The sequence below is a fragment of the Apteryx mantelli genome, chromosome 1 (genome assembly GCF_036417845.1).
Source record: "Apteryx mantelli isolate bAptMan1 chromosome 1, bAptMan1.hap1, whole genome shotgun sequence".
Lineage (NCBI taxonomy): Eukaryota > Metazoa > Chordata > Aves > Apterygiformes > Apterygidae > Apteryx > Apteryx mantelli.
In genome coordinates, this window is record NC_089978.1 from 69698162 (window position 1) to 69713874 (window position 15713).

A 15713-nucleotide genomic window follows, 5' to 3' on the forward strand; every position below is an offset into this window, starting at 1 on the left:
TTAAAAAGGAGGTTTGGGCTCTGCTAGCTATGATTTGCTAATGCATCAGGCATTGCAGTTTATTACTGTGTATCATACCTGTACCTTACTCAAAATTTTTTTGTGATTTAGTCTAATTGGCAAGGAAATCACATTAAATGAACACTGATTTTAGGCATTACTAAATGGGGGTTGGGGAGAACAGAGCAAAGATAGTAGACAGAGAGAATTTTTCTATGGAAACAAATACATGTTTTTAAAGCATCTCTAAAAACAATCACTGTAATAACTGCTGAGAGAATAAGCACTTGTGATCTTGGTTTTTTCAATCAAATAGTTTTATTAGAGTTACCTAGACAAAGAATCACTGGCCCACTAAAAGTCCATGGGGGGTTGACAGGACTTCATTTACACTCATATAAACATACAGAACTAACAGAATAGGAGCAAGAGACATACATAGTAAAATAATAACGTGTTAAATGTAACATTTCTGGAATAAATAAGACAAAATTACACATCAAAACAATAATGAACCTAATATACACTAAATAAGTAATACAGTTATTTAATCTTTATTAATTTATGTTAATGGTGTTTTCCTGAATGGAAACAATAGGAAGGGGTTGTTGATTCCTCCCAACATGAGCATGGGCTGGATTACAAACATTCCTCGAATGCTCCATTAAATCACACAGGACCCAAAACACTGTGGCACTATAAGGCTTCATTAACCTATATGAGAATTGTACAGTTGAATTCACATTGCTAAGCACAAAAATCCATCTCTGTATTCCGCAAAACTCATTCATGTTCAAGAGAACTTACTTCCCCTTATAGCACTAGAGAAAAGTACGTGAAGTCAATGGAACTGTTTGTAGGAAGAAATGTTCACTAACACACGGAGTAGTTACAAAATGCAGCCCAATCCGATTAAAAATATATATATATATGGAGAGTTCATAAGTGTGATAAGACAAACCTTTGGAAAGGTAAATGCAGGAATTGTTGATAGTATTAAAAGTTTTTAACACATTACACACATACTAACATACAGGGGAAACTACTGTGTATAATTATGAAGAAAAACCTTTTACTTCAGGCAAATAGATCAGGACTATTGAGCTTTTGTGAAAGCTAAAAGATATCCAAATTATTCAGGTATTAGATACTACAGAAGAGGAATATGTGGGAAGATTATGCATTTTTCAAATAAGCCAATTCCCATTTCCATAGACTGCTTTCAGATATCCTTAAAGAATGACTATAACCTAGTTACTGTAAAAGACACTTAGCTACCAAAGTTATTAGCTTTAACTATTAATGGCACTTACAGGTGTTCAAAATATTTCTCTGAGATGCTAACTCTGTTTTAAAAAAACCTGCTTTTGACATAAACAATCAAGAAATAATGAATTCTTGTAAAAAACTTCCAGGAAAATCAGGTAAGGGATCACTCTGACAGTCTGAACATGTAACCTAGACATTTGCATGTCCAGTGTATGAGGGGCAACAAAGTAGATTTCAAAGTTACACAGATGTCTGAAAATGAAAACAGAGTGTTTGAGCTCATAAGTACTTTAGCAGCTTATGCTCCTAGCTTAAATATCCAGCCTTGTCTGAGCATTATGAAAACTCCTGAAGGGCCTGTGTGCATTGCTAGATACCTAATATATTTAGTATCTGGTCCGCAGAGACTAACCAAACACTTCACTAGCATAGTAGAGCTTTCCAGCCCCTCACTAATGTTATTCTATGGCTTACTCATATCAATGTAATTAAATATGACTGCTTCTGAGAGTAAGTGTTCACCTGTATACATGAATCTCACAAAATTTGGTCCTCAGCACACACTGGACTGCCAGGCTGTGCGTGTGAACTATTCTCATACTAGAGTTGGACCTTGAGCAGAAGAAAAAAATGATGTCAAACAAATTTGTTTTCTTTTTTCTCTCCACTCTTTAAAATCCAGTATTAACTCAGTTAAAACAGAGGAGTATATCAGGATTTTAGTAACCCATTTGATGTAACTTACAAATTTGTATACACAAAATACTGTGAAAAGCACTAGCATAGTTTGAAAGCAGGACAAATACCCAAAGAGGATAAATACACAATCACATACTGAGACTGGATAAGGAGGTATCTGATCAAACTCAGTGAGGATATCCATACAGTCTTATTTAACATCTCTACTAACTCTCTGACTTTCCCCTCTCTGATGAGACACAGGATATGCAAATAGAAATAAATTTAATCAAAAGCGCCAACAATGCTCATGGTGCCAAGAAGAAGATAGGGGCACTCTTTAGCATGTTCCACCTGCATGCCATCTTGAAGAATAGTCTTGATAGATAATATGTGACCAGGTCTCAGCAAATTTGGCAAGGTGAGGCAGGATCAAAGTGATAGATAGCCACTGTCCTCATTTCATCTTTCCTTCAGCCTCCAGTAACATGATCTGCTGATTTCACATTTACTCAACATCTGCATCTCAAGATGTTCAAGAGTGAGGAGTTTAAGGATAACTGAGCATTCCCAGGGAAGCATCCCTATCTGTGGAAGCTATGGTCTCACACAGCTACAGGACAAGCTCAGCACCTCTACTGTCAAATAAGTCTGATCAGGCCACTGCTAAAATACAGTGGCACCTAAATGCCTGGTATAAATAAAGTACATGGAATTTGCAGACAATCATCAAAAGATAAGTGAGAACTTAGAAGATAAGTTCAGAAGACTCAATTCAAGTAGCTTGTCAACATGATGATTGAGTGAATCTATAGTCCACTACTTTTGGAAGGGAGTAAATAAGTAACAAGGATGTTGAGAGAATGTTTAAAATGGTATGAGGAGGTACAACTAGCCAGTATGGAAAAAAATCCTTCTATCGTTCCACTGACAGTAGGCTCATTAAAATGATAAGTTGGCTGTGGCATGCGAGAACATACCTATACTAGCCGAGGCATCTACTACAGAGCAACATGGAATACAGATACTGCTGTCAGATTTAACTGAGTTAACTTAGACACAAAAAGCAAATTAACCTCTGAAGCATTGAGCTCCATATATGCTAACTTAACACCTGCAGTGTAGACATGCCTTTAATCTAGCTAGCACAAGTCAGAAATAATACAGGAACCCTAATATATACTCTGCCTACTAACAGGTACTGAGGTTCATACTACTGCAACTTCACTATTGTTATAAATGTTAGGGAAATTAAGCTAGCATATGCCAGAACATGCTTTATTCACTTCTTTCCTTTACTGTGGAAAAATATGCTGAGCATGATCAGTGTGAAGAATGGTTTCCAAAGGAGCTGGCAGAACCCCATCACATAGGACATTTGAAAGCAGGCTGGTCTAACATCCAGAAATGATAATGCAGAACCCTGGTTCCTTGGGTGGGCATAAACAAAAAGCCTATGAGATCTGTTTAATACCTAATATTTATAGTTTTCTACAGCCTACTTCTTTACCTTCAAATTCCTCTTCATCATTAGGCAGTGAATTTCTTCCTCTGTGTTTTACTTCCCTCCTGGAGATAAACAAAAGATCATCAGAGTCTGATATCCTCTCCTTGGGATGTCTTTTGTCCTCTGCTCTCCTCTTCTTTTTCTTTTTTCCCCTATGTTCTTTCACAATATTTTTCTTTGCTTTTTCTCCTGCTTCATCTCCCAAAGATGAGTGAGGATGGGACTTTTTGGTCTCTTTGTCCAGGCTAGAAAATCAGAGAAGGAAGTTCACTAAATTAAAAGCTCGCATACCATATACTATTTATTTGGTATCTTTTTACATTATATAGATTTCACATCCTGCATCTCACAGTGCCAACAAGAGAAGGGCTTTTCATACTCTTGACCACTTTTCAGGCTATAAATGTCTTACAATTCCATTTCCATTTTAGTTACAAAATAAGTAAAGAATAATCTGGAACACAGCATGTATTGTTTCTCTCTTATTTCTGTAGATAGGGTATATCTTGCTAACCTGTTGCATATAACCTTTTCTCTTAAAAAAAAAAATCTGGACAATCTTCCTGTTAATCTCAATTCTAACATGATTCAACAAGAATTTGCACCCTTCATACCCTCGTAGACAGTCCATTCCCACCCCACTGCTGAGATTCCTAAGATTTGCAGAATAGTTATGTAGCAAAATACAGTTAGAGATGACTCCTTTCACTGCACTCAGCCCCAATTTATCAGAAGTGCTTAGGTAACTAAAACTGAAACAAGTACTTAGGCACTCCACTTTACTGACATCAAATAAGAGAAGGTTCCTAAATACCTTTCTGGATCTAGTCCCTGATTCTATCTACCCCTCATGACTCCAAAGAGGATTGGGCAACTATCTGCCTTTTATGATGTGGGCCCAGAGCTTGCAGTGTTTTAACTTGCACATGCAACTTGCTAGTTACATTTGCAGAGTGCTTGTTCTGTCATAATTCTTTCTTTCTACTGTGACAACAGCAAAACCCCCCAAACAGATGCTAGCATCAGATATTAAAATGAGAAGAGCTATATTAGTAGCTTAGTAGCTTCTAAAGACTTCTAAAGACAAGTGAATTAAGCATGACCCATAGCACACACACCACAAACAAACATCAAAAAGGCAATCCCAAAGAACCCAGAACTGAAGATTTAGACATGCTATTGTAATACAATAAAATTACTATTGTATTTTATATGTTATGTTATATATATAAAAATATACACACAATATATTACATTATAATTATGTATGTAATACAATATTTACATGCACTGTGGACTGTCAACAGGGAAGCCCAGACTAACCCTTACTTTTTAGTCCCTACTTCTACAGGACCTAGCATGAAAAAATCCTCTATTTGAGTTCCTAATACCAGTATTGCCATCAATCATTTTGTTTCCTTCCTGATGAACTTCGGCTTCTGCTGTGTTTGTTTCTATCAGCAGTGTCAGCATGTTCCCATTCAATGTGCCTGCACTGATGAGCAATATGCTGCGCTGTTCCCCACTGGGAAGTATGACATGGGAGGTAAGTATCTATTTTAGAATGCTTCACATAATAAATTTCTGTTGGAAGTACACTTCTGTGCCCCCCGAAAGGTAGGGGCTCTAATGGAAACTCCAACTTAATCTGGGTTAGAGCACTGCCATAGCATTCCTTATATTAGTAACTGATTAAGAGATGTGTAACTAATGAAACACAATTGTTTGTTTAATGGCTTTGAATGCACACCTCATAAAAGGAAAACAATCATTCAGCACTTCATGATGGGTTACAAAAAGAAACAAATCTAAAGTAAAATCATGGTCAGTACTGGCTTTTTATGATGCATCCACTGAGTTAATGCAGCCAATGCCCAGAAGAGGACATTAGGTATGTCTACATGACACTAAAGTCACATGTTAAGCAGCAGGAGAGGAATGAGTTTTCACATTACAAATATGTGGCTTCACAGAGAACTCAAAAAACCTAGCTGAGAATGTTACAGGGGAACTGACTGAATTAGTAAGTGCATTGTCGGAGCCTGTCTATTCATATCTTACAAAACAATTTACTGTAGTGTAATAGCTCCAAGAAGTAGGAAATTAAAAATGCTGTTAACTATAAAAGCTCTAGCTCACTAGACTTCAATTCTTAGAAGAGAGGCTAAAAATTCAGCAGAACCGGAGATGATATGTAACATGGAAAAAGATGGGGAGAAATACATCGCAGTAGATGATAAAGTTGGGAGCATGCAGGGGAAGATGCTGTGATTCTGCTGTGATTCTGGCAGAATGGAGTATCGTGGTTCAGTACTGATCACTGAATTCTTTATTGGCACATCAACGCATTTGACCTAGGTACCTGGGGGTAAGGTATATGCTGCCTATATACTAAAAATTACATCATAAACTCTTTATGTATTTTATCCAATGCCAAAGGGGCCTGCGAATCCCAAATGCTCAAATATGGCTACTTCAGGGCTGTAAGCGGGCATCTAAATTAAAAGAAAGTCTCAGTTTTAGATGCTATTCTCCCTTCATTTATTTGCTGCCTTACACATTTCACTGCACTATGTGCCATAAATCTCTGCATCCAGCCGAGACATTTAAATTCCACTTACACAGCTGTCAGATGCTCAGGTGTTACTGTCCTGAGTGTCACAATGTCCCTTTGTGTATCTGGGCCTTGGTTTCTTTAAAACACTAGTAATCAGATATAAGTGGTATCATTTGAAACAATATCACTTGGAGATACTTTTCATGTGCCTTTAATAGGGGTAATTTGAGGATGATCTATCTGAACAGTGCTATTCTCAGAGACATTTTACAATGCAAAAATTATATTAAAATAGTACATAAATTGTCATTTAAAATGTTCTGCTTTGTTTCTAAAAGCTTCAACTGCAGAGAGAAAAAAAAACAGAAATGATGTAGTGACAAGTTTAGATCTTAAAACAGCAAAGATATTGGTATGTTCAACAATTATTCTTGCAAAATTTATGCTCTGTTTCAGGGCATGCTAAGAACTGTTCCACTTAGTTCAGTTTACAGGGGATAGAATGAATGCCTTAACTAAGATTCCATTATTTTGTGCTGCAGGAAAAATATTTTTTGGAATATATTATTTAGATTTCATTAATTTAATTTCAGTCATCTGCTATACCAACTGACCAGTGTTTACATGACCAAACCAATGTTTACTAGCTGGATACACTACACATAAATTCACAATTAGTAAGACTTGAATATGTAGTTTCACATACTATTTTACCCAAGAGCTGTCAGATTTGACATCACTTCATCTAAAATTTAGATCTAATGAGTACAATTATTTTTAGTTTGCAGAAATTTAGCGCTTTCACTTCAGTCAGTTCTCCAAAGAATTCCTCTGTTTGCCAGTGAATAACTCAATCTTCTCATCATTTGTACATAACAATGGCAAGTCAGCTTGCCAATAAAGTCTATGTTTGGAGAATGAATATCAAATTTGATATTAAAGCACTCAATCATGAAACAAAGCATTTAGAAAGGAAGCCATTCTTATTTTTTATGCATTTAGTCATATCTTTTATTAATAAGGTACCTTATTTAGAATATAATCCAACACTCAGTGGAAAGGAAAGATTTCTACTGATTTTCCTAGAAGACAGCTCAATTATACATCTGCCTCTTTTCAACTGGTTGTATGTATTAAGTAGGAGATCATGGTTTTAAGGTTTACTTTTGGGTGAAAACAGGCTTGGCTACCATCATGTAGATGATCTGGCCTGGGAAAAAAATATTAATATATTTCAAGATTAGAGATTCTGCTCAGTAAATTGGAGATATTCATTTGTTTATGCACTGTGACTGCAAGCTGATAGAAGAGGGAGTTTCAAAATGCATTGGAATCACTCTTAGAAACTGTGTGAGAACCACTCTCTTAGGGCTTGTATCAGTGTTGCTTTTTGGTCCTTTCTGTTATTTTCACGGAATCCATAGATCACCCACTGCAGGTACCCTAGCCATGGATATCATTTTTAACACTGATAATCATATTAGGAAATTTCAATAAAAGTGAAGTTTTAAAACTGCCTTTAATGGTGGGATTTGTCCTGTTCATGTAGCCTCTTGGGAAGAAATCTCCCTTGACAGGGATTATCCAACTCTGGCAGCAGTGCCAATGCTGCATTGACATAGAGGGGATAAAGAGGGAGCCATTCAGTCTAGAATCCCTATGGCATGTCAAAGCAGATGGAATATTCAAAACAAAAGGATGCGTTTTCTCACACAAAATGTAGTAAAACTATGGAGCTCCTTCTGGCAGGAGGTTGTGGATGCTAAAAGTTCACATGGGTTCAAGAAGGTAACTGTACAAATTTGTGTAAGAAGAAGCCATCAAGGTCTGTTTAATACAGAGACTCCAATTCTGCTTCTGAAAATCCTTAACTCACAAATTGCTGTAGGCTGGGATTGTGTTCTGGGAAATAGCCCTAGATGATCATTCTGATCTTATACTGCTTTCGAAAATCTGATGTTGGTAACTATCAGAGACAGCTGGTGCTCTGGAAGTTACCACAACCCAATGCTATTTCAACTGGATAAAACTAGAACTTTATAAAAAATGAAAAAGTAATCCACAATCACTTGGAACCACTGCATGTTCCCTGCATTGTTCACATCAGAAAATTTTAGCCCTGTTCTACAGAAGTTCTGCAGAACTTAAGTAGGGGCTCGTATTCAAAGCATGCTACATACTCTCTCCCTATCATTCCCCATATTTAAGCCCAATAAAAGATCCAATATCCTAGAAACAATTTACAATTCAATGCATAGCTTTATATCACAGCAAAAATCTTGAAAGAAAAATGAGCTCTACAACAAACAGAAACTCAGTCTCACCTTTCAGCAGTTCTCTAACAACTTCCTAGGGCTAAGCTTCAAGCCAACACATCCCATCAATGTTTCCAAAATGAAAATTGGGCAACAAATTGCCAGGTAATAAAATGGTGGAACAGACAAGTAATACTCTTCTCATCCATATGCTCTATGGGTCAAACCACTCGGTTACATGTTTAGAGCAAACCATATTCCATTTCACAAAGACAGTAGTTAGAGTATTAGATATGGAAATCTGATGGTACAGTTGAACCCGAAGTGCAACATTTAGGATTCACACAAAATAAGTTTTATATTGTTAGGTTCAAGTATACTCACATCATATAATCTGCCATCTGCACCATTCTTATGTACCGACAGGAAAAGGCATACTTTGTTTGGCTGATTTTAATAAGGCCACTTCTTACACAGTGTTCCTGCAATGATACAATCAACATTCATCCAAATTAAATTTAAATCTTGGAAACAGTAAAGAAATACGTATATAAAAAAATCCAACCACTTTAATGCAGGTGTAATCATCATCTAAATGATGAAGACAAAAAGTTTCAAGTGCAAAGCATGTTTTTTAATAATGCACCATGAAAAAAATGCAGTAAAATTATCATAATGGCCTACAGACAAACAAACATAATGAAATGAATAAAGATTGTACTGCATGTGATTAAAAAACCCCTAAGTTTCTCATTTTAGCAGCATGGAGCTTGTGAAAGCCACCAAATGGATTATTATATTAGAGGGCTTTTCATTCAACCCTGAAAGCTGACTTACTTTGGTTAGCTGGAGACAGGGAATGGGACAGCAAGCTCTTTAGCCTGGCCAATTATAGCAGCATCCTGGTACTACCACTGCCAAATTTGTTTCCTCTTATAGGTTTACTTACTTTCTTGTTGTTGAACATCAGAACTGTGTAGAGTTTATTATCCGTTTCCACTCTCTTTGGCGTTGATATAACAATGGCAGGTACATAATAATCATTTCCAGTCTGTGTCCAAGTCCTGGCAAACACATAGTCTCCAACCTGCACACCAGGAAAATACTGGTTTGTGAGAACCTTGTAGCTTGTGAGTTTTACAAGACATAAAAGATAGATATTGAGATTTTTACACAGATCATCATTCTAACATGTTCCAGTCCTTTCATATAGAGCTTTAAAGGCAATGATAAAGGACTTGGTTCTCCCAGGTGCTGATCACTCTTAATTTCCACTGGATCAGGAAGAGAACACAAAGCAAAAAATACATGACAGAGCCCTACTGAATGCATCAGGGCTCAGCTGGCGAGTTGGTCAGAATGAGGATGAGGAAACTCTTCCAACTCTTTTATCCCCTTGAACTTTGTACAAATGCATACATTTATAACAAGCTTTTAAAGCAACCTTGGAATTTTAAAGAATAGCATATGTAACTGATGTATACAAAACCATTTTTAAATCAATACAGAAGTTATAATTTCCAGGAAATTCTGCAGATCTTTTCCAGAATGGGATGCTTCCCTTACAGAATACCAGGAACCACCTGTTCAGGATTTGACTTCATTTCAAGGGAAAAAAAAAAATGTCTCTAGTTTCAAGTGTAACAAAATTGTTACGGAACTGCTTTCTGTATCCATCATCTCTCGTGTAAAATAAGAATCACCTGAAAAAAAAGAATTGTGATTGCAGATAGTCAGCTGATCAACTTGAAAAAACAGAATTGGAATAAGAAGAGGTTTTTCCACTACTGTTACTTAGGGTTAGTAAAAGGTTATTTGCTGGATTTAAATTATGCTATGATAAATAAATTGTTAGAACTTCTTGTACATAAAAGGCTCTCCTTGATTCTTAGACTACCTGCTAGGAAACTTTTGCTGGGAAATAGCATACATCTCCTCCATAGGTGGCCAAATAGTCATGTTTCATAAAGAAAATAATATAGACTTCTGATAAGCAAATGAATAGGATTACAATGAAAAGAGGCTCTAAACAAATGAAAAACAGCATGTTGAAAATATCATCAAAACAGAGTTATTGCTGTCATTAAAGACTCTTTAAAATAAATCACTTTTTGCAAAATATAAAAAGAGCTATTATTTACTCTATCTATGACCAATGGGACAAAGTTAACAATGCATATTTGCTACCATAAAAAATAGAATTCTTCACCTGCAGATATGGACATGGCATAGCACCCCCTACAGATATAATGAACTTCACAGGTACAGTCCAGGTCTCCCCATGGATGAAGTCAACAAGTGCATGGGTAGAACTGATATTATTTATCACAGTTCCTAAAAGAAGAACATAATAAAATATTCAAATGATTATGTTTTTACCCCTTTTGGAAAACTTCAAAAAATCCTATAAACTGTCATATGTCACTGAGGTCAGACATACTCTGTCAGTACTATACATTCCTCATTTCCATTTATAGTTAGCTTTCATTTAGCCGGCTTAATTTGTGCTAAGGAAATGGGGAAATTTGTGCCTGAATAAATGCAGCCCTAGTAACCGTTCTTAATAACACAGCCATTACAAAACCAAAAAAAGGATAATTTTCTAGCCCAGGTATGAACTTTGTGAACCTACCAGCTGGCTGATTGTTGACATGATCAAGCTATTACCAGAGGTAAAAATATGGAGAAAAAGAAGAAAAAAACAAGTCAAGGTAGCATAAAAATAATGGACTTCTCCACTACACACACACATGCACGCAAACACACACACTACATCTACAGTTACTCTGCCTCAGGTCACAATTTCTATATGGACACACAGAGCAAGCTCAAACATCCACAACACAAGAAAATGCGAAGATAACAGAATTGGCCATGGTACTTTCTTTTTCCTGTAGCAAAGTCTCTGCATTAGTTTGATTTTTTAAATGAAATGACAATACACAATTTTACATGATAATCATTCTGCCTTAAAACTCAACAAAATGGCAGAAACATTCGATGAATTATTTGAGCAAACCCAAAAGCTCGGCCTTTTCCAAATGCTGCACAGAAACAACCCAGCATGGCACCAAAGAAGGAGAGACAGATACTCTCATCTAGTTTAAAATGTGTGTCAGGTACTGAAAAGCATTTCTTCCCATGCTCTTCTTTTATAAACCTATCTGTCAGCAGATCTGCATAGTTTTTGGACCTTACACAATGTGTGTTTTTATAAATGTATATATGTGCACACACAAAATACATATATTCATTTTTCATTAATATGCAAGTGTAATATTAAATCTAATGAAAACTGAACTAGCTAAATATGACCAAAAGTAATGTTTTATTGGTACTAGGAAACTCTAAAAATACTTAAAATGCAAAGAAAAATATTTACCTGGATAATAAAATCCGGTGATATCTGATCTTGCAATCACCTTTTGGCTTTTGACAGTCAAAAATACTTTGCCTTTTTGTCTTTTTTTAGACTGTGACTTCACAGATTCTTCTTCAAGTTTCTGTAATTTGATACAAATATGTTTTTTTCACAACAACTAGCCAGTCAGGCTGTACCTATCCTTTGGAATTAACTAAACATTTATGCAATATAATGTTATGAACTCTGTCAATAATTCACAGTAAAATGGATTATTTTAAACATTCAGAATAGTTATAAATAGATGAAGCTATGTTACAGGAAGCACTCACAGATAAGCTCACCTAACAGTTTTCACTATAAAATCCTGTTTTACATGGTCATAACAAAGTCTGTATTTTAATTGTCCAGGTAGAAATTTACCTTAATGAATCATGACTCTGGCTGCCATTTTCCTAGGAAAAATTTTACAAAGTTGGATTTCCAAGAATGAGGTAAGGAAAAATCTACTTATTTTGCAAAATAAGTGAACACTGAATACACATCTATTTCCTTCAGACAGGTGGGTTTTCATGATAATGATTTTTTATTAAAAGTATCCGTACTATGTGGAATGACTGATTAAAAAAGTCAAATACAAAATCCAAAATAAAAAGAAAATCTTGCAACTTCTGTCTGGACAAAATGCATATTTACAATCCATAACTTATATTTACCAAATATTTAAAGTTTGTTTGATTTTCAAATTTAAACTTTTCAGCAGTTTTAAAACATTTCAGCTTAGCAAAATATTAAACCACATTTTCCAGAGCCACCACGGTGTATCATTCGGCCTTGGTAGTTTGGGTTCTTCAAACATTAATTCTCTTCTTTGGGGTGGAACTCCCCAGACTATAGCTCCCATAAGGTACCACAGTCACCACAGAACAACACAACTTACTGCTGAATTGCTCACAAAAGAAGCTGGTGATCCAAGCAACTCTTAAATTTAATTAATTAAGTTTTTCCAGATGAAAAATCTTTCTCTTTGGCCAATCTTTTTGATGCACAAGTTCTTGAAAAACAGATGACATTTTCTGTGGGATATTTTGTATTATTCGCTTTTAAAATGTTTTCCATGGGAAAAATGTTTTTCAGTTGGCTTCAGGTTTTTTCAGTGCTATAACTGTTTAGTTGAGATATTCTTAAGAACAGACTAGGTGTATGGAGTCAGACCAAATATCCATCCAGCTGCTTTCTTGTATGTGCTCCAGGCCAATAGCAGTGTAAGAACAGGGCAAGCATGTTCTTACTTGAATACTCTCCCAGACTCCAGTAATGCATAGATCAGGATCTTCCTGAGGCAGAAGAGAGAGTGTTTGCATTTAATGGCTCATGATATCTTCTTCTTGTGTGACTTTTTTGAATATATGTCAACTTTCACAATCCACAATGTCCTGCTGCAAGGAGTTTAGCAGCTTAACAGTGTGGTGCTCGAAGAAGCACTTTTATTTTGAATCTGGCGCTAGCAAGATGCATTTGATGGTCCTATTCTTCATACTGGAAAAGTCAGTGAATAGTGATTCTCTATTCACATTTACACATCTTGATTTCATAGCTCTATTATACTCCCTTCTCCACCAGCTCTTTTCCAAACTATTCAGTCTATTATAAAGTTTTAGCTTATACAGAAGCTGTTCCAAACCTCACCTAATTCCTATTGCCAGTTGCTGTAACCTCCCTGCTCTACTTGATCCTTTCTGAAATGGGGAAACCAGAATTACAGCCAGTATTCAAGATGTGGGCACACTATGGACGTACACAGTGGCGTAACACTTTCCGATCTCTGCTTTCTCTGTACCATTCCTAATGATTTTTCTTTTCACCACTACTGAAAACTGAGCTATTATTTTTATAGATCTATAATAACTGCTAAATTTGTTTGGAAGGATACCAGTCAGCTCAAAGCCCAGCACTGTATCATCAAAAGATGCAATTTCTTTTTCTCAAGCGTTGTTATTTAGGACCATGTACCTCAATGATTTCTAACAAGGTACTTGAAATTTCACAGGCTCCCTCATACTCAATAGAGACAGAAATTTCCAAAGGGCAATCTAGCCTATCGAGGATGTTAATGCAGCTATATCCTAAAGTGAGGTAGGTTGAATTTGGATCCTAATTTTCTGATTTGTGGCAGTGTTTAGTATGCGTAACTGCAACAGGAAACATCTGGTTTGGAAGGGATGAACTGCTCTAAAATGACCAGCTCTCAGAAAAGTCAATGTGCTACATTTCTCAGCCTGGACATCCTGAATCCCTTATCATTCTGGTCTCAGTCAATGTCTACCTTGCTTCCCCATCTGCAAAATGAGGATAATAACACAGTTTTACATCACAAGTTTTGTGGAAACAAGATGACAAATTCTTTCAAAAGACTAAGATATTATAATGATAAAATAAAAAAGTTCATAGATAAAGTAACTACCCTGGACCAAATGAATGGTATGCATGGTACACTATAAAAAAGAACTGGGGCCACGTGCTGAATAGTGAGAACAGAAAGAAATACAAAAGGAGGTGGCCATATGTGGACAGACTCAACTCCTACTGCAGTCAGTGACTGCATTCAGCACTAACTGAATCAGGAACATAAAGAGCACTATGCGTCCCATGCAGTGACGGAGGTGAAGGGTTGTGGAAAATACAGTATGTGAAAAATAGTCAAAGACTATCATAAATGACAATTGACTCTACATAAAAAATATACTGCTGGCCTTTCTGAGCTTCTGAATACTTGACTTTGCAAGTCATTATGTTTTTTTTACCCTAAAGCCTTTTATATCTCACTTTACCATTTTATGGGGCCTCAGGGTTATTTGCCTTAAAAAAAAGGTCATGTTTCTGAATCTCTTTTTTTCTAGAAGAAAGAATTTCTTCCTATTCAGGCCCTCTCTCTTACAGCAGGTTTTGAGAGTATCAGGGAATTATGTGTATTTGTCAGAATGTGAAAGAATACTTCACATTTTAGTTTCCTGAGAAAATTAAGAAAACTGATGATACAAAAACCTTGTCTTTCTGATACTGAAATATTTTAATAATCTAGAATCACAATGTAATTTACATCTGCTACAACAGTATGAAATTAAGTACTGAATAACAGCATATTATTCTCTCCATACTGCTCAAGATAATGTTTCTAAATGTAAATTATAAGCAAATGCAAAGTTAAATAAATCATTCTGTTTCCCCATTAATTTTTAAAACATTTATTAGCCCACATTAGGTAAACAATTTGCAAGCATCCATCTCTAACACTGCTCCTTTGAATCACAAAATCATATGGTTTGAAAAACCAAACTTGTCCATAGATCTACACTCCATTTATAAATTTTGTTTCTGAAAAAAACCCATAACCCATAGACCCTTAAAAAAACCCTGCTTGCTAGGGTGAATATGCCCTGCTTCCTTGTCTGATGACATTTTTTCCCTTAAAAGTACAATTGACTTTGATACTAGATTTGCCCTAACAGAAAATAATGATGCAAAAGTCAGGAATAACTTTGACTACATTATTTGTTCTCAGTTTCGTTATAACTATCAAGAACTCCTCTCTCCCCAGACTTTTTCAATATCCCACACAAAAATCACAAACAACACTAAAAAATTCCCCCAAAATAAACAAAACTCAAAAAAAATACAAACCACAAGGAGATATTTTAAACAGGAGATATGTCTGTTTTCTAGTTTTATTCTTCACCTCTATAGAACATAAATTATACCAACACTCCTGTTTCTCAGACAGTCTCAGACACAGGCTCTTCACAGTGCTTGGCTGTTTGAAGTATAACCTAACAAAGGGTGATTTGAGTGCAAAGACTTACAACTCCACAAACACAAAAAGGCATTTGGATAAGCCATTTACTTAATTCCTCAGGCTCCAAAGGGACAGCTGCTGCTGCTGAATATTTATTATTAACTAATTTGTAATGCTTGACTAATAACTTGGGCAGCGTTCAGCATTCCACATTAATCCCGGTACTAAAGACTGAGGACGCATGCACAACGTACTGCAGAATTCAGGTGCTTCAGAACCACCGTCTAAACTCA

General features: G+C 35.9%; 1 protein-coding gene across 1 annotated transcript in view; it reads right to left on the reverse strand.

Moving 5' to 3' along the window:
* Positions 1-330: 330 nt before the first annotated feature.
* Positions 331-15713, reverse strand: part of VWA3B (von Willebrand factor A domain containing 3B) — a 75166-nt gene continuing 59783 nt past the window's right edge. The window contains exons 24-29 of the mRNA XM_067289704.1: positions 11649-11769; positions 10476-10600; positions 9216-9353; positions 8651-8748; positions 3458-3699; positions 331-411 (exon numbers count right to left, since the gene is read on the reverse strand). Coding sequence (XP_067145805.1) covers positions 344-411; positions 3458-3699; positions 8651-8748; positions 9216-9353; positions 10476-10600; positions 11649-11769 — 792 coding nt within the window. The 3' untranslated portion in view covers positions 331-343. The remainder of the gene's footprint in view (positions 412-3457; positions 3700-8650; positions 8749-9215; positions 9354-10475; positions 10601-11648; positions 11770-15713) is intronic.